The following is a 19773-nucleotide window of genomic DNA, read 5'->3' on the forward strand; positions in this document are numbered from 1 at the left end:
GTTATAGATGAGGAGGAGGGTGGGTGGGAGGGGAGGAAAAAAATAGTTTTTGAGTGGGGCTTTAATTCAGCTTATATGTCCCTAAGTAATCTTTTCATCCAGTTATGAAATCTGAACTGTAGGCAAATATAAAAGACGCACATTTATGTTGTGTTCGTTATTACATCCTTAATTGTTTTTTTTTCAAATGCAAGCAGAGCACGTGCGTACATTTAAAGAGGAACTCCAGGAATTGTAAAAATTAACCCTTGTAGTGCCCCCCCTTCCACACTGCAAGTGTTAAAGGCTTGTTTTGGTCTTGGGGCTCAAATAAAGAAGATACACTCACATGATCCTTGGTATTGCAGCAGTGACCACTCACCTCTCTCCCCCTCCACTTAGGCGGTGGAATGTCTCTCGGCATTCTCGCACACAGTATGATGCACTTGCATTAAATGTGATGATGCCACAGGTCCTTAGACCGGGGAAGAAGAGGCTGCGGGGACCAGTCTAGCAGCAGGCGGGACCAAGGATCAGTTGGGTTCTGTATATCGTCTTTATTTTAGCCCCTAGACCAAACCCTTTCAGTGTGGGGGTAGTCCCACTGCCAGAGTGATTTTTAAAAAAAAACGTCTTTACCATAATATCAGCCACTATCAGTCCTCTTTCAACAGAGCTCAGAGTGTGAGAGGAAGAAGCAGTAGAAGAAATTAATCAATGTATGTGCTGTCACTGAGCATGCTAATAGTAAAAGGAAGCAGAGTGACAGAGAGACCACCTCATCACTATACGGCTTTTACATTCAGTGTCCAGTCACAGGCTGGAGACAGGCCCATGACAGCCGGGGATCAGATACAATTGGTTGAAAAATGCTGGCTGCCATTAAGCCTGGAAGGACACCTAGTGGTGAAAAGGAAGTACTAGGGGGGCACAGCTGTGGATTGAAGGTGAGTATCACAACAAATCCCATCATGCCTCTTCCTCTGGGTCTCATGCCTGTGGCAGTCAGAGGTTTGCAAAGCTTTATGGGACTTGTAGTTCCACCACAGCTGGAGGGCCTAAGTTTGGCTAGTCCTGCAATAGATGAATCCAGATTGGTTGGTTTGGGCAACATACTGTGATCGTATACTGTTCTGTACAATTTGTGATGCTCCTCGGTTCCTTTGACTTAAAAGAGCAATGCTGAAAGCCTACATGGCAGAGTAGATAGCAATAATTGCCATGCCTGGCTTCACAAATAAGGATCAGGCACTTAACAAGGCTTTCATTGCCTTGAGCCTATTCCAGCCCATTTCCAGGAAACTCTATCGTTCCTTATTTAGCCACTCATCTGACAGAGCACAGTGCCTTCCTTTATGAGACTTCAGTGATTCAGATACATCGTCTGCTGTTTTTGTGGTCTGTAGATAATTTTTTGATTATGCTGTATGTGTCCCTTATAGTTTAGTTTACATATATTGTGAGATCTGCTTCTAATATGCTGTTCATGATTGTTTGTGTAATTTACGTGTCATTACAGCATGAACTAATGGCATGTTTTCTTCTAGTTGTGCCCATAGCAAGGCTCAATGTATGCTTATAGTACATTAACCCATCAAGTCCTTCTTGATAGTAAATTTAATGGATATGGTTTTTAACAGGTCCTGTAAGCTGTGGGTGCAAATAGAGGCCCTCATAGCCCCGATATCTCCAGTAACATTACCATGGGTCGCCCCGGCTTTACGTACTTCCAGTGTGTTTGTCCCCTATGTTAAAGTTGTGGGATGCACTTATTAAGACCCAAAAGATCTCTGCATACTATGGGCCCCTGATACAGGTTCTGGGTAATCCAGAATTTACGCCAGGATTAAAAGCACAAAGAATATTTATATGGACTGAGGCAAAGCTGTCTCCCATTTACTGGGTATTGGCAGAGATTGGATTGAAATCTCTTACAGAGTTGCTTAGAGATTCTACTGTGTCAAGTGGACAGTGGTTATGATATTTCCAATTTCAGGAGTTTTATAACAAGGTGCGGAGTAGGGGGCAAGTACACAGGGAATTGACACCGATGGAAAAGTTATGCCTGAAAGAGGAAGAACCGCCACATATAGTTTCATTTTTATATAACTTACCGCTGATATTGGCGACCCTGAGAGTGCCTTATTATATAATGGAGTGGGAGAAATTCCATATATTGACAGATAAGCTCTCAGTGGCAAGTAAAGTACAAGAAAGGAATTTTAAGACCCTGACCACGTGGTACCAGTGCCCGGCTAAGTTACATGCAATTTTTCCACAAATTTCAGGGAGCTGTTGGAGGTGTCAACGGTCCCCTGGGACAATGATACATACTGTATATGGTGGGAGTGCCCTGAGTTGTGCCTCTCAGGAAAGCAGAGTTTAATATCTATGAATATATAGCAAAAACAAGAATCGAGCGCACACCACAGTTAGCTTTCCATCTTTCCAATGGGCATAGCAGCAGCTAAAAAAAAGTCTACTCTATTTAGAACAGTCATACGGCGGCACTAGAAATCAGCATATCCCCCTATGCTGCGGGACTGGATGGAGGAGATGTATTTCCTGCAGCGTATACAGGATTTAAAGGAGATGTATTTCCTGCAGCGTATGAAGGAACTGAGGGCTAGGGTGCAAGATAGATTACCCCCAGTTTATGGACAAATGGGATAGTTGAATTTAAAATCGTAAAAATATTTCCATATGACCTATGACACTATGTCGCCATGCGTAGCCCTGAAATGTTGGCTTAGATGACACGTGATGTGATTTCAGTAAAAAGAACAACTATTCACGCTCTGATCCCGGGGAGTGCTGGTGATTTTCTGTTCAAGACTAGAGAGGATGGCTGAGTTGAAGCTTTTATTTATATTGGCATATTGAGGGGAATATTACCCACGTCAGTCATTCAACTACACAAATGAATGCTGCTCTGTATTCGTAGATAAAATTTGACATTCATTTATTTTTTTTATTAAACTGTTTTTTTGATGGAAATGTATCAATATGGATGCATAAATTGGGAGATAAAAAAAGTTTTGCATTTGGATCATCACCTAAAATATATCCACCGTGTTATTCATTGGAACACTTTTACACAATGGGGTCATTTATCAAAACTGGAGCAAATATAATCTGGGTGTGTGATTTGTCCATGGCAACCGATCAGCTTCTATCTTTCAAAAAAGCTTAACTGAGCAAACTAAAAAGAGAATCTGGTTACTATGGCAACTGCTCCAGATTCTGCCCGCTCCAGTTTTGATAAATCCCCCCTCCCCATTGTATTATAGGTTTATCATGAAGGTAGTTTAACTGCACATGTGGTGCAGCAATAGCTGTGCTCATGTATCTTTTTGAAGTGCTAGTCAGCAAAACTTTGAGCACATGGTAAGTACTTGTGAGGTGAATTATTGAGAATTTGAGGTGAATCATCAGCTTTGCCACATGCCGAAGCCATTACATGGATGTCTTCTGCTTCTACTTTATATTAGATAGAACAAGTAAGGAGAAGTACAACTCCCTGTGTAACTGAAGTCCTAGGGGAAATAGGGGTAGGCTCACCTCACTAGTGACGTCAGCTGTGGGTGGACTGACAAATGACCCCATAATTATTTCTATCTTGACTCACTTTATCCTCACATATTTCTTCATTTTCTCCTAGAGGCTTTCAGATCCCCTGTGTTCAGGCACGGCACAGATAAGAATGGATTCAGCCTTGGCTTTAGTAAGAATCTGAGACAGGTATTTGGTGATGAGAAGAAGTATTGGCTGCTGCCCATATTTACCAGGTATAATGAGGTAGAATTAAGATTAAAGCATTCCCATATTGCTGACATATTTCAATGTATATTTAAAGCACATGTAGAAGATAAACTATATGCTAGAACAGTTTTTCCAGTTTTGTGTGGAGTGGGGAAGAAATAGAACCCCTAATTGTTTTTCATTGCTGTTTGAGAACGCGTTTGGGGAATTCTGCAGTTACCAAGATGGACAGTGAGAAGAACATCAACATTTTACAGCTGTCACAGTTACAGTGATATGGGGGAAATCTCCCAGTGAGACTCCTGTTCCAGTCAAAACTGTCAAAGGTTAAATCTCCGAATTTTCTTCTTACTTCCTGTGGTGTCTCTGGGATAGGAAGTGAGGACAAGACACAGACAAAAATTGGTCGAACATGGGTTCTAAACCTTCCCTCCCCACTGTATTTAAAATAAAAAATATGTTTTGGTGTTAAACAGAGGAGAGAATTACATTATCCCTCAAGGTCAAACGAAAAGCCTTGTGGCCTCTTCATATGTCACACAACCTCCAATGGTCCTGATCAGAAGCTGAATATTGTTAAAGGAAAACAAGATACTCCTTTTATCTGTATAGAATTGAATGTAGAATCTACAGTATGCATCATTCTTATAACTAGGGATGCACAGATACTTTTCGAGTACCAGTGCAGATACTTGGCATTTTCATGAGAACTAGCAGGGTTGCAGCGGTTGCAGCTGGGACCGGGCTCTGGCACTCCACCACTGTCCTGAAATCATTAGTCTGTATTGTTTTAGAAAAACTGTCACATGAAAATAAACAAAAATGTATCAGTACTCGTACTTGTAAGTACTCGGCAAGTACCAGTACTCATACTCGCAAAACTGGTATCTGTGCATCACTTTATTTATAAAAACAAAATCGTACATTAAAACAGAGATGTACAAATCCCAGGAGCTCCGTTTGCTCCTTACAAATGACAGCTGCATCCTAATTTTTGAATTTTTCTCTAGTGTAGTCTTGGAGCTCAAAAGTATCGGTACATGTACTCATACTTGTACCGAGTACTGTACTTGGTATCTGTGCAACTCTACTTATAACGTCATAAGCACTGGAGCAGACTGTGCCTCTAACCCCTGGTATGCACACTGGGTAGTATCGGGGTCTGTGGTAATAAAGGTATCTTTCTACTAGAGGGCTGATGGTCTGATTTACAATAAATGAGCTTTATAGGTGCAGATTGTATTAGTAAAGGTGTTTCCCAGTTATGTTATTTGAGTCCTAAAACAATAAATATTCATGTTCATCATCATCATATTTTTTATATAGATCAGATTGTGATTAAATATTATATAATATATTACAAGTATACTCTTTTCTGTTGATTTGCAGTCTGGGTGACGGCTGCTCGTTCCCTACTTGCCTGGTGAACCAAGATCCTGAGCAAGCATCAACACCTACTGGAGTCAACGTAGCAACAAAAAGGTAGTTGTTTCTATCTTCTACAAGACTTAAAGCAAAACTAAACCCACCAATGTAACGGTCTCCCAAAACAATTACTTTCAATGCATGCCAACGGTCAAGGTTGCCATTGTGCTTATATCAGCTCTCAACTGAAATGTCAAGCCCTCAAATGCCTGATGTCATAGATAATCACATATGCAGCACCATGGCAACTGTAATCCATATAGTTGAGTCTAAGATGGCACCTCCCTTGGCTGCAATGGATAAGAGGTTGTAGTTCCGATTTTAATTTGTCTGACTAGTAGATATAATCCTGCCAGGGTGTTCTGGTTCTGCTCCAGATCTACCACAATGTTTTTTGTCTTCCATAAACCTCACCTGAAGGGCATCCATACAAAATTCACAGACCACCTGGAAAACATTGCATTTCAGTTTGGTATTGTGCTCTCTGGGAAATTAGATGTAGTCAGTTAATTATATTCTGTCAAATAAAACTTCTTGTTTGTAGTTTTTGAAATTTGACTAATAAAACTATGCACATGGAGTGTGTATGCATGGGTCTCCTTCCACATTACTTTCGTCCTGCTAAACTACCCTTAGGATGGATTTTATGTATGCAAGAAAACCCAATGGAAGGTCACAATAGGACATACAGCCAAACGGTCACCATGAACTGACAGGAACTCAATGGCTCAGAAAGACATTGGGGAAGCCAAGTCTACTCGTTACATGTTGCATCCTATTCTTCCCGCATGGTAGTGCTTAACAGTGGTTCACACTGACTGAAAACAGCAAGTGCTCATACTGACATAACCTAAATAGAGACTCTACAAATCTATCAATATGCAAAATGTAACCGAAATGTACTTCGAAATTTGCTTTAAGTAGAACTGATATCTTTTGAAAGAAGATATTCTACAGTATAAGAAAGGTGGCTATTATCAGGAGTAAATTGTATGTTATATATTTCGTTTGAAGAATAATAGCCTTGATGAGAATACATTCTGAGTGAATCTTTTATCCGGGAAACTCCTTCCTCGAGCATTGACAGCTGGCAGATCTTCTGATTGTAAAAACCATTCATCTGTATGAAACTCTTTTCTGATTTTCAGATGTATTAATGTTTATTGTTTGTTTCCTCTTTTGCACCAGTATTGAAAATCATCCATTCCCAGCTAAACCTTTGCGTGAGTCTCAGAGCCATCTTCTGACTGATACCCAGTCCTGGACTGACAGCAACTGCAGCGATGAGAAGGGTAACTTAGCAAGATGTCACATTGATTGCATTTGGTGTTCCTTTAATAAACATTAGTATTATTAATGATTTATTTAGTAGTAACATCTACCAAATTACTGTAGAACACACTGCAGCAATAAAAATTACATGATCTCATACATAGGAGCCTGGTTAAAAGTGTTCTATAACAGGGTTCCCCAAAGTGGTCAATATTGACCTCCCCAAGGTAAGATGGGATTATTCAAGGGGTCATTCAATGTCAGAATATTTCTGGGGGTCAATAACCTATGAATGGGGTCAGTTAAGTTTCTTACTGCCGGGACCATTTTCTTCTTTTATGTTTTTTGCATACTTGTTAAAATGCACATTTTTGACATGAAAATGTGCCGAAGACCCCAATATATTATATATTTTCTTAAAACGAAGGGCCCATAGCATAAAAACTTGGTTGTTGCAATATTTGCATATTAGCACAACTGTTTATCAAACTGTATTTACAATTAGAAATACATTTAAATTCATTTTAGTGCACAAAAATACAATAAAACCTCCAAATTTTCCCGTACCCTTTATAGAGCCATTAGTGGTCCTTTGGGTTACGGATGGCTCCACTCAGGCAACTCTGATTCAGGATACAGCATCTTCAATCTCTGCTTTACCCAGTTCTCCTAGAAAGGAACTAACAGCTCTAAACCCGAGAGTGCTCACAACGTAGCCCTTCTGGGTTCATACCTCACTGGAGAGATACTCCATTTCTCCATCCTGATATGTTTTTTCCCAGAGAAGCAGGTGAGCCCAGGAATGGGGGTGGGTTGCCCAGATGTGAAAGGGGAAACACCATAAAAGGAGCACCTACCATATAGCTGGTAGCCCACTTTTAAAATGTGAAGAGACTCATGGCTGCTATAGCAGCCGTGAGTTTGTTTACATGTTGCTACACAACCGACAGGGTAGTTACATGGATGGCAGTAAATAGTTTAATCCTTTGAGGTTAGTGGCCAGACAGTGTTACCCGGGATTGCATGGTTAGCCATCAGCAAGACAGGCCTTGAGTTGCCTCAAACTGTTGGAGAGCCAGTGAGTACACTCACCTCAAACTGTCAGTGGGTTCATCCATAGCAATAGAAAGAAAAGGTTGGTTTGCATGTACTAAAATTACAACATATTAACAGCAAAATAGCATATTAAAAATACTACATATTAATAGCAGCTGCTTATACCAAGAAGACGTGTCTACAGTAACCACAAGAATATTCATTTTATTCATAGCACTATTATTTAAAGTAGTATTCATTAAATGATTTTGATCTAACAAATTGTTTCTGGGTCAGTGAACAATTTAAAACTACATAAAGAAGTTGATGAGTTAAGGTGTTTAGGGACCTCAAGTCTAAAACCTTGTTATTTGTAGGAGTAGCTGGTAAATGATCACTTCTCTGTCACCTTAAAGCATTTTTATAAGACCTATTTCTTTATCGGTATATAGCGTCCAGTGTAAATACTGTATACACTATTTAGGAAGCACATTGCAGCAAAATGGTCACAGAATTATCCTGTGATGGATGAAGGAGCAGGACTTCCTTTGAAGCAGTGCTCCAAGTTTTGTCATTAGTAGATTTACATGGATATATACTCAAGTCTTAATGTAAAGCTATGATGACAGTTTTACAGAGACTGCTGAATGGTTCCTTCTTGTGATATTCACATTTAAAAGCCTAGGCATATTGTGATATGAAGGATCAAACTAAGCTCGGATTCTTCCTTCTAGCATTGGTCATTTGACAAAATGCCTAGCCTTTTAGACATGTGGCCAGCACTGAAGGAAGCTTTTAGCAGCATTTTCCCATTGAAAGGTAAGTATTTCAGTTTCCATTATGGCCTTTGTTATTCATTACAGCTGGAGTGCTGCTTTATGTTACCATTTGAGTACAGGCCTACTTAAAGGAGTTTTATAGTACTGTTAGATTGATGTATTCTTTCAAACCTCTACCATGTAAGTATCATGTCAGGGGTGCGCAATTCCTATTACAGACATGAAATTCTGTGCGCCAGGCAGGTGTTCGTTTTCTACATTTAGTCCTGCTGCGGGCAAGCAGGGCTAAATGTACAGCAGGGGAACCGCTGCTCATTTTGTACAAGTGATCTGGTTGGCTGTACAACAGCTGCCCAAATCACTTATAGCAGAGCAGCCTGCTTGTTCCACCCACCTCCCCAGCATGGTTGACCCGGGGACCAAGGCAGATGACTTCAGGATGGGAAACGGGGAGGAGACGAAAGAGCGTCCGTGATGATCAGTGAGACAAGAGTGCTGTACTCACAACACTTCCTGTCTCAGCTGTCCAAACCATGCTGCACAGAAGATCGAGCACAATGCTGTGCTATATCTTCTGTATTTGAGGGCAGGCTTCATAAAGAGAACCTGTCACCTCCAAACTCTATCACATAGCGGCTTGTTAGCCCTTGTGTGATAGCAATAAAGTTATGTGGAAAAAAAGATTTGAAAAGAAGTGATAAAAAAGTCAAATCAATAAAAAATGTAAAAATAAATAAATAAAATCAACACCAACCCTATTGCCCCACCATCTGCATGCGAATGGACATAAATAAAAATGAAAAAAGTGATAAGTAAAAAAAAAAAAAAAAGGAGTAAGAAATAATAAAATAAATTAAAATTAAAATCAACCTTGCTGTCCCCGCCATCTGCTTGCAAATAAACGCACACGTAGGGGGTGAGCACTGACCCCATTCCACTGCACTCTCTAACATGTACAATGTGCATTAAAGGGTAAGTGGGACTACTCCCTCACTGCAAGGGTTAAGTGCTCCTTTGTGTCTAGGGCCTACAATAACAAAGTTATACTCACCGGAAGCTCCGAGCCGGCACTCACAGCACTCTCTCCAGCCTCCTCCTTCACTGCAAACGCCAAGTCCAGTCTCTTCTGCAGAAGCTGCTAGTTTACACAGCTCAGAGGCGGATGTGAGATAGAACAGGTTGTCAGTGATCTAACAGCGGCGCATTCCTCTTGACAGCCAGCACCCTGATATGCCATAGCGACCCAGGCGGCCCGCACAGCATCAGAGGGATGCCCTGGCCGGGCCCCCCTGTGCCCGGGCCCCATAGCGGTCGCCTGGGTCGCTATGGCGATTGTTACGTCACTGGTGAGTATAACAAATGCGCAGTTAGCCCTTGCAATGCAGAGGTAGCCCCACAGCAAGGGTTAATTTTTTTTCCCTGCAGTTCTTTATGTCAAAAGGTTTTTAGGCTATTTCAAATACTGATGAAATTACTTACAATGAAACCTGCTCCTTGATGTTTAAAAGTTTTAGTTTCCTGCATAATCAGCTGGTCCCCTGAGCACTGACCCTGATATCCTGTTTTAGGGTGACTCCTTTCCCTTTCAGGATCCTGTGCTAATAAGCTGTGTGTGCCTTCACTAACACACAGGCACAGAAGGGCAAGCCACTCCCTTGCCCCCTACTCCCTCCTTCTCCATGCTAGTAGAGGGATGGCTGCTGGAGACTGTGCAATACTAATGATAGTGTAATAGCACTTTAAACAGTTGTAGGGTTTTTTCGGTGGAGCATTAACTATTACTGGTTAGTTTACATGGAGGTTCTGTATAGACCTTACTATAAATAAGTGTACATAACCTGCTCACTACATCTGATGTGGTATGTACAGTGTATATAGTGTTATGTGCCATTGTGTTCATTGTCATATGGAGAATGGAGACGGTTCAGAAGTTCATTGTCATGGGTCCGACCTTTTGGTACTGTTTGTGTTGGTCTCAGTAGCTGAGGAGCACTGCACTTTGTATTGTGCTGTCATTGGCTCTTACAGCCATTGGATTTCTATGCTTACACATAAAGGAGTACACCACAAGCTAAGCAGATAACTAAAAATACTTTCATTGAATACAGGACTTTCAAACATTAACAAATGTTGGCAATATTACTTATGTTATGCTTCCAATTTGTTTAATAAATTCTTAAAACAACGTAGGAGTGGTACATAAGATTACAAGTAATTACAAAATCAACAGGTGGAAATATACTCCAATATTCAAAGGTTACATACCAAATGATGGAGAAAGCAAATAAATGGTGAAAATATACTCCAGTATTCAAATGATGGAGAAAGCAAATAAATGTCATTTTTAGACATAGGCTGTGCTGATAGCATTGCCCCCATAAAGCGAAAGGGGTGTTCTCCCATACCACTTGCTGCATTGCATAATATTAAATGCAATTAAAATCCAGCTATGGTAATTCTAATTAGATGTAAAAAAGCTTACAGTGAACATTTAGTAAGTAGTAACTAAGCTTTAAACGAGCCCTGACTGACCTCTAGCTGCAGGTACTGTGGAGTTAATTCATCCTCCAAGTTTACAGCAGAAGCACTGACTTGTTTATCCCTCAGCAGCTCAGCTCCCCCTCCAAGAGCTCTTACTTTGTTTTATGTTCATGATTAGGAGGCTGCTGAGTCACTGCTGAGAGGGGTATGAGGAGGAACAAGTAATGTCTTATGAAGACACAGACTTTGGGTGTAAGCCCCCATTCACGTGGCATCGTGCATTGCGTTTATGCGTGTTTGTCACACAAAGAGCAGCCCATTCTGGTCTGCCCTATATGCACAGCAAACAGGCTGATCACAATCACAGCCAAGAGGCTCTTGGACCTTTCTTAAGCTTCAAGCTTTGCACATTTCTTAAATACACATTTTTTGCATATTTCCATGTCTTGCTACACATGAGCGTCTTTGCCATGTGTAGGGCAGCCCATTGATGTGAATGGGCACAAAAACGATACGTGTGTAGCTGTTCTGAATGGGGCATAACTCTAAGTTGAAGAGAAGTAACAGCACTTCATTGAGGGTGAAATATCCAGCTCAGATTTATTCACAAGTGCCAAATAGGTTAATAACTCCACGCTTCATGCCTGCACAGTACTAAGTGACGCTCTCGTGAATAAATCTGAGCTGGTTATTTCACCCTCAATCCAGTGCTGGTACTTCTCTTCAACTTTTGGTTACTCTGCAGAGCGCCTTTCATTGCCGTCACTGCAAGCACTATTATGTTACCATTGGTCACTATTGCTGTAAAGAGTGCGGCTCAGAACCTGATTACTACATGGGGTATAACTCTGGGTTATGAACCTACCTCTGTTGGTTTTGTTATTGCTATGTATTTCTTGTCTACTTCACGTCCACTATTCATCTTAAAGAAAGAAGAACCTCCACTTATACACACCACAAATCCTCTGAGCTGTACGCCTGCATAGGCATACGTGTCTGTATCTAGTACCTCACTTCTACAAGGTCAATGGCATGTATAGATGTGCTGCTTTCTTTATTGCTGCCCCTTGCACCCTTGTATCCTATGCCCTTGTGAAAGATGTAACTCTGTGCTGTTCTAGCTGCAGTTTGATTGAAGATGTACACAGTGGAATCGATAACATTGATCATATGCATGATAGATATCAGTTGTATAAAACATTAAGCTCAGACAGCATGATTATGTATTTTGTGTCTAGCCAGATGGTGGTAAGCTATGACCTTGATGTCCTAGCAGCAGATGATTTCATTGTTGAGCAATAACACTACATAGAATAATGTGTTTGGGGTCTCGCACGCTGTGTGATAATAGAACTCAAGAACAGCCTGTTACGGGCTAATGGCTGCATGCAAATTCATTCATGTGGAATGCACTTAGCCGCTCCACCTAAGGGGAAACGCAGCAAAATTACAGGTTTCTTTTCCTTTTTAATGGTAGTAAATATGTTTCAGCACAACATAATATATGTAATTATATAAAAGTGTACATTTCATTTATTTGTGTTTTATAGGTCACTGATCAAAATGTCAATAGTGTAATGAATATAAAGGGCACACTTTATTGGCCATACAGCCTGTTACAGTGGAACTCGCCTGAAAAGTGAAAATTTGCTATGCTATAGGGAACATTTAGACATTGTAATCCTAAAAATGTACCTACCGACATAAACGGACAGATAGCATTTCACAATCCTATAATATATACTGAGAAGTGTGTGTATACGTATATAATCAGCATGTGTATGGTGTGTATGGCATGTAAATGATCATTTTGGGAGACTGGTGTTGCTAGTAGTAGGCTGGGTTGGAACGTCCTATCCCACCTTCTGTTCATCTCAGTAGAAGTGAAGAGAAATAGCCCAGCTCTCCTCATGACCAGCGATGAGATGGTCCAGCATGCACAAGTATGTGAGCAGTGAAGCTGTGTATGTGGAATCTGATGTTTAGTTTAGAATGATCAGATCATCACGTATATTAAATCACAGTAGTGAGCCAGACTAATACATGTATGAGCAGCTTAAAGGAAACCAGTACTAAGGGAAATATATTGGTTGATGCCGTTGCCAACTTCCTCCCAAATACTACTAACATGCTTCTCTCAGGTTTCAATACTTTGAGCCTACAACAAGCATGTGGAAAGGGACAATATTATTATACAGGATTTATATAGCAGTTATTAAGGTTATGCAGTTTTTGACCTTTTTTTCTGTCTTGTGTTTTTCTGCAGGTATGAGCAACCCCGCAATGACAATCGAGAAAGAAACCTAGCAAGTTCTGGCAGATAATGAAGGAAGTAAGTTTAATTCGTATTACAAGCAAGGTTAGAAAGTATACAGTCCAACATCATTCTAGAATACAGAGCATACTCCCACACATTTCTGCACTAGTCTTATGTATCAAAACTGTATTTCAATGGAAGAGGTATCTGTGCGGCAAATAAAAGTTCAAGGCAAGATTTGAGCAGAACAAAAGCTTTGTTTCAAGGCAAAGTTGCTCTTGTTGAATTATAACCATATATGTTTTGCTTCAGGGTTAAATCAGTACTGAAGAAATGCATTTAGAGACAATTTAGAGATTATCAGATGAAAATTTAGGAATCCAGGTGTAATCTGAGATTTGTGCCTTCAGGTCTCAGGAAACTGCATTTGTATAAATCACTAAAGGACATTTGTACTCGCTGTAAAATCCTTTTCTTGGGGTCCATTAAGGACCACAGGTATCATCCAATAAATGTAGAGAAATCTCCTGGCTTGGATGAACGAGGTGGACAGAGGGACAAAACAATGTCCTGGTGTAGGTGAAAGACAAAAACTATCTTAGACAAGTCCTGCACCTCAACACCACCTTGTCCTTATGCAAGGCCAAAAAGGCAGTGACTGTGAAGCAAGAGAGCAAATCAACCCCTGGGACAAATGATCATGAAGATCTGGCAGTGCCCATGGAGCATCTGCAAGTAGTTAAGCAGGTTGGCGTACCACATTCGCCTAGTCTAGTCCAGAGCAATAAGGATCACTGGAATTCCCTGCATCTCGATCCTGCGGAGCAGACGGTGAAGAGGTTCCTGGGGAGTGACCCATAAATTAGAGTGTACTGAACCCACGGAGCCAGCAGAACTTCCACTGCTTCTACCCGGTCATTCCTGTACCTGGATACAAACTTTTGCAGTTTGTTGTTGAAACTGGGTGTCAGGAGGTCCACACCAGGTTTCCCCCACCTGCAACACAGGTCCTGGAACACCTCCAGGTGCCAGTACCAATCTCCAGGGTGCAGACACTCCCAGCTGAGGAAAGGAAAACTCTGGCCTGAGACATGTCCAGGACCAGGCTCCGATACACCAACAGATGAGTTGGTTACAGCGATGATTTCTGATGGTTCAGGATCCACCTGTACCTCTGTAAAATCTGGACAGTTAGAGATAAGTTGTCTAACAGAGCCCTTGCCAATTCTTCCCGCAATAGGAAATTGCCTAAGTATCCCACAATCGAGATGCAAGGAGAACACAACAGCACCATGGTGAACTTCCAAAGTGCAGAGGATAGCCTAAACGGAATGGCTATGAACTGGTGGTGTAGGGGCCCCACAGTAAAGCATAGAAATCACTGATTCACTAGAAAGATTGGCACATGCCAGTAAGCATCTTTAAAATCCATAGAAGCTAGAAAGTCTCCCTGCTGCAGGAAGGAGATGACAGATCTGGTGAATACCATCTAAAATTTTTGCACTTGAATATAAACATCCCGAGCCTTGAAATCTAAGATGGTGTGGGTGCCCACATTTGGTTTGGGAACAGTGAACAGGTTGGTGTAAAACCCTTGGAATCGTTCTGGGACTGGGACAAGGACATCTTGATTCAGAAGAGGGCTAGGATAAAGCTGTGAGATGTATTGAGAGACAAGAACATTGGAAGTGAGAGGGGTAGAGATTAAAACTCGAGTTTGTAGCCTTGGGACACCAGCTCATGCAGCCAAGCAATGCAGGCTGTCCAAGTGTCATCAAAGGTCAACAGATGCCCCCACCCTTGAAAGTAGGGGTGCACCTTCATGTGGAGGAATACTTATCAGAGGATTTGGGAGACCTGGAATGCCAAACTTTGTGGGTGGATGGGGAACCAAGTGTGGGGAAGGGGGGTGTCTGAACATTGAAGTCAAGGGAGCAGAGAAATCAAAATGACAGTCCAAGAGGGAAACAACTTTTACAGTCTGTTTCTTGGGCTTCTCAGAAAGGTTCCACAGTCCCACACTTTAACCAACGCTTTTGTTTAGTAAGCAAAGGATCAACCGCAGCAGTAGGTAGATCTCTTTAAGAGAATTTGACCGCTAAGACATGGTGTGAAGTCACAGCCCAGATTGAGAGTAGAGAAGGACCCACCAGTAAGAACAAAGCTCTGGAAGGGGCTTCCAACTGCCTGTCAGTTGGGTCCTTTAAGGCACGTGCATTATCCATTAATAAGACAAGGCTGGATCCACAGATCCTGGGTCAACATAACAAAATCCTTACAAAGCAGCTACAACACTAGTATTTGCATGGGGGGGCAAACAATTTATCAGGGTGCTTCCAAGCATCTTCCTCAAGTACTCATGAAGCCTGGGCAGCTGGTAGCAGTTAAGGATCAGATGGCTGGAAGTGACCAGAGTAACTGGAGGAGAGCATCACAAATGGATGAAAGATTAGAATCCTGTGTAGCTCTTTTCAAGCAGGAGCAGCAGTGGGGATAAGCTTTCTTGATGCTGTGTGAGAGGAAATGGAGCACATAGCAGGAGTGCGTGACATTCCACGTGGAAGATGTCAGTGTTCAGTCCGAACAGTGTTAACCCCTTTCATAGCAAAAACAATAAATGGTGGGAAGGGGGGAATAATGGTGGCCAGCAACCATTAAAAAGAAGTCCAAACTGTCTTTAGAGACAAGGCGAGCACTGACGTAATGCCCGCAGCTCTGGACCTGAAAAGTGCTCCACAGCCAACTTTTACCAGAAGTGATTCTGGAAAGCACCCCACACGGAACCCACTTTCAGGCTATCCCCACAAGGTTCAGTCCACCGTGGTCCAGATGTGGTACTCCAAAAGTCGTTCATCCTCCTAGGACACTAGTACAAAACTAAGGTTGGTACTAGGAGGGCTGATTCTAGGCTGGCTTATAGTTTCTTTGTTTGCCAGAGTCCAATCTTCCTGTATGTGGCAGTACAACCTGAAGGTTAAAGATTTCCTATGTCCCTCAATGGATGAGAAAGAAAAAGGAAAGAAAGAGATATACAAACATACAAGGACCTGCGCTTTGTGAATCACAATCTACACCACATTTCAATGAAGACTTCTGTTGATCTTGCACGATTTTCGCTTTCATTGAGACTTCTTAAAGACCCCTTCAATCAGGTCTGCACCATGTGAGCAGATATGGCAACCTAACTCACTACTGAAGTTCTTAAGGGAATAATATAACCAAAGAGTGACACCCCTCCCCAGCATATAAACTTCTATAAACGGTCATCAGCTTTGGATGAGACGGTTTAACTTACCCATTTGTTTTTGTTTGAGGATGTTTGAGAATTATGTACTTCACAGTACAAACAGCTAGAGAGGTCAGGGATGGCTTGTTTAAAACATGCTGTTTTTTGGCTTGTTAAAGGAGAACTATGAGGTGAGTGATTTTCCACTCACCTCATAGTTCTAGCCGACCCGTGACAATGAGACTGTCACAGGTCGGCTCAGTAGATCGGGAGGCGAGCGAACACATACCGGCGTTCGCTCACCTCTCGATCCCGTCACGGCTCTCTGCCGTGACGGGAAGGGTTGGATTCCCCCCCTCCCCGCTCCGATCCTCCAGCGCTGACTGGCGGAACGGACGGGGGAGGGGGCGGTTACAGCTGACTATGCCTCTAGATAGGCAGAGCCAGCTGTCAGTCACACAGCTGGGCGGATCCCGGCACATTGTCAGGTTCCGCTTCAGCTGCGGCGTCTCACCATACCGCGAGCAGCAGCTCGCGGTATAGTGCGGCGTCTGAGTATACCGCGTGCTACAGCTCGCGGTATACCGAGCCTAGGGTGACGGGAGGACGCTAGTTTGTGTCCTCCCGTTACCCTAAGGAGAACTATGGGGAAAAGCCCTAACCCCATTGTTCTCCTTTAAGAATTTGTAACTACTTTAACCACTTCAGTCCCAGTGCAGTTTTAAAATGGCATCTGGTTTCTGCGACTCCTATGGGTCTATGCAAGCACTAGCACTGCAACCACCGGCTGCCTGCAACAGCCAGGTCCAGCGTTTAGCCAAGGGGGCTGACATAATCAGCTTCGAGGCTTTTGATGCTTCTACAGCTTGCTCCACAGGAGTGTGATGTGGAAGTGAATGTAAGCACAAGACTTCCATGTTGTGTTTACATCAGTAGTTTACCTAAAATACAGTATATAATGGGGAATTCATTAAAACTGGAGCAGACAGAATCTGGAGCAGTGGCCCATAGTAACCAACTAGCTTATCTCTTTAGTTTGTTCCGTTAAGAGTTGACGATGAAAGGGAGAAGCTGATTGGTTGCCATGGGCAACTGCTCCAGATTATGTCTGCTCTAATGTGCAGAACGGAGACATCACCAGAACAACAAAAAAACACTCTGGGACTCAGGGGAGTTAGGGAGAAAAGGACACAGGAACGTAAGTGGTTATTTTCCATGGTCTGAGCACATTTGCACTTTAAATACACCATAATGATGTTTGTGGCATTTTCTGTAGGTTGAGGCCCATGTGCAGAAGTCCATGTGAGGAAGAAGTCATGCTCTCATTGGCTAGCTTTCCATCTGTTTCCAGAGATGACAGCACCGATTGGCTCTCCATTGCTACTACAAACATGCAAACAGACTATTCCTCCCATCTGGTACAATGCGAACACCAGGGAATGTGAACATGCCAACAGTTCGCTGGGGTACAGTATTTCGGTGATGAGAAGGAAGGAAGAGGAAGTTTATGTAGTAAACACTCGGCAGTCCTGTGTTGTATGCAATGTACGGTTGTATTTGACTGTGTTTATGATATTATAGCACAAACAAGCATTATCATCATTCCTCTTCCAAGAATGGACATTCTTATATATTTCTCGAATGCAAAGCACTTCTTTTGACGAGCAGTATGATTGCAGCGTATTTTCTATGTAAATCCAACAGTATATTAACGAATGAGGCCAATTACATGTTATTGATGATCTCAATAAATAAACACCTGATGAGTCAAAGAGTTTTTATTTCTACTTACTTATTCCAGTGATGTCTATAAATGGCTGAACTATACCCATCCTCTGAATGGAAGTCCGTGTCAGAACCTTCAACCTGTGTAATATATAATGTATCATTTCTGGGGATGCACTGATGCTAGTTCAGATACCAGTGCAGATACTTGGCATTTTCATGAGAACTATCAGGGTTGCAGCGGTTGCAGCTGGGACCGGGCTCTGGCACTCCACCACTGTCCTGAAATCATTAGTCGATATTGTTTTAGAAAAACTGTCACATGACAACAAAAATGTATCAGTACTCGTACTTGTAAGTACTCGGCAAGTACCAGTACTCGTACTCACAAAACTGGTATCTATGCATCCCTTTATTTATAAAAACAAAATCATACATTAAAACAGAGATGTACAAATCCCAGGAGCTCCGTGTGCTCCTTACACATGACAGCTGCCTCCTAACTTTTGAATTTTTCTCTAGTCTAGTCTTGGAGCTCAAAAAGTATCTGTACATGTACCGGGTACGGTACTTGGTATCCGTGCATCCCTAATCATTACTGTATATCTCCTTATAGCAAGTGGCTGACTGACTGTCAGGTTACCGAGCTGGACTCTAGGAAAAGAGAACAGGTATTTTATAAATGGAAATGACAAGAGCTATGAGGGTCCACAACACTCACCGCTCCGATTCTGCAGTCAGATCCATATACAGAGGATCCTCCGGATGCTGGCAAAAGGCTCCCTTCCACCTGTATAGCATTCATCCAAGAAGAGATCTATGATTAAGCCCTGTGGGTGAAACGCGTGGGGGAGTTTCTCTCGTTATGGGGAACTTTACATGGTGTATGTATGCCGTTATATGGACTTAAACAAAGTTTGGATTCATACTGAGGCAATATTGAGTATTGAATATCTTCTTGGATGAAAGAGATAAGAGGGTGTTGTGCAACAACCAACCAGATCCATTTTAAAGCTGCCCATACACCTTACAATTATCTGCAGATTTTCTGTGGTCAGATGGAAAAAGTGCAACAGATTGGCCCAGGTGGAGATTACTCCATCCACACAGTTTAGTGTAGATGGAGGAATCTGTTGCACCTTTTCCATCTGACCACAGAAAATCTGCAGATAATTGTAAGGTGTATGGGCATCTTTACACTGCACTAAAAAATCAGATTGGCTAATACGGCCAACGTTCGGCTAATTTACTAAAGCAGATAAGAATATTGACAAATTGTGCAGATTCCCGTCAATCACTTAGTCTTGTGAAAAGAAAATACCTGCCTATATTCCATACGTGTAATTGGATAACTGAAGTAAACATTCACACTCTCCCTTAGTAAATCAGCCTCCATCTCTCTTTCAAAGCACATAGCATGGGTCTCTTTCCCACCAGGGGCTGCAAATTCAATCAACAACACAACATGTAATTAACAGCGTATAGAACACTGAGGTGCAGTGACCCAGAGCAAGTAACTGGAAATTACTTTTCAATAATTACACTTCATTACTAAAAAGCTGATTTGTTCCTATAAATGACTGTACATCACTGTTCTGCACAGTATAACGTCACTTTCACAAGGAATGATGGGTTTATATTTGTCCCTGGAAAAAAATATATATAATCTCACTTTAGGTTGCATAATAAATCTCTGTTGTTACTCTAAGTTAATCTCACACATATCCTGATGGACACTAATTTCGACTTTATAAGACGCACTTACCGCAGTGTCCATAGTTGGTCTGACATGCATAGCCATTTTTCCTGTATGGTCAAATTTTCTTGAATTC

The 19773-nt window shown here is 41.9% G+C and overlaps 1 protein-coding gene across 1 annotated transcript in view; it reads left to right on the forward strand.

Annotated features, from left to right (window-relative positions):
- Positions 1-18044, forward strand: part of ZDHHC2 (zinc finger DHHC-type containing 2) — a 75136-nt gene extending 57092 nt beyond the window's left edge. Inside the window, exons 9-13 of the mRNA XM_018565120.1 lie at positions 3641-3767; positions 5131-5223; positions 6355-6458; positions 13000-13065; positions 17493-18044. Coding sequence (XP_018420622.1) covers positions 3641-3767; positions 5131-5223; positions 6355-6458; positions 13000-13040 — 365 coding nt within the window. The 3' untranslated portion in view covers positions 13041-13065; positions 17493-18044. The remainder of the gene's footprint in view (positions 1-3640; positions 3768-5130; positions 5224-6354; positions 6459-12999; positions 13066-17492) is intronic.
- The last annotated feature ends 1729 nt before the right edge of the window (positions 18045-19773 follow it).

This window comes from Nanorana parkeri, unplaced genomic scaffold, assembly GCF_000935625.1.
Source record: "Nanorana parkeri isolate BGI_ZX_2015 unplaced genomic scaffold, ASM93562v1 scaffold814, whole genome shotgun sequence".
NCBI lineage: Eukaryota > Metazoa > Chordata > Amphibia > Anura > Dicroglossidae > Nanorana > Nanorana parkeri.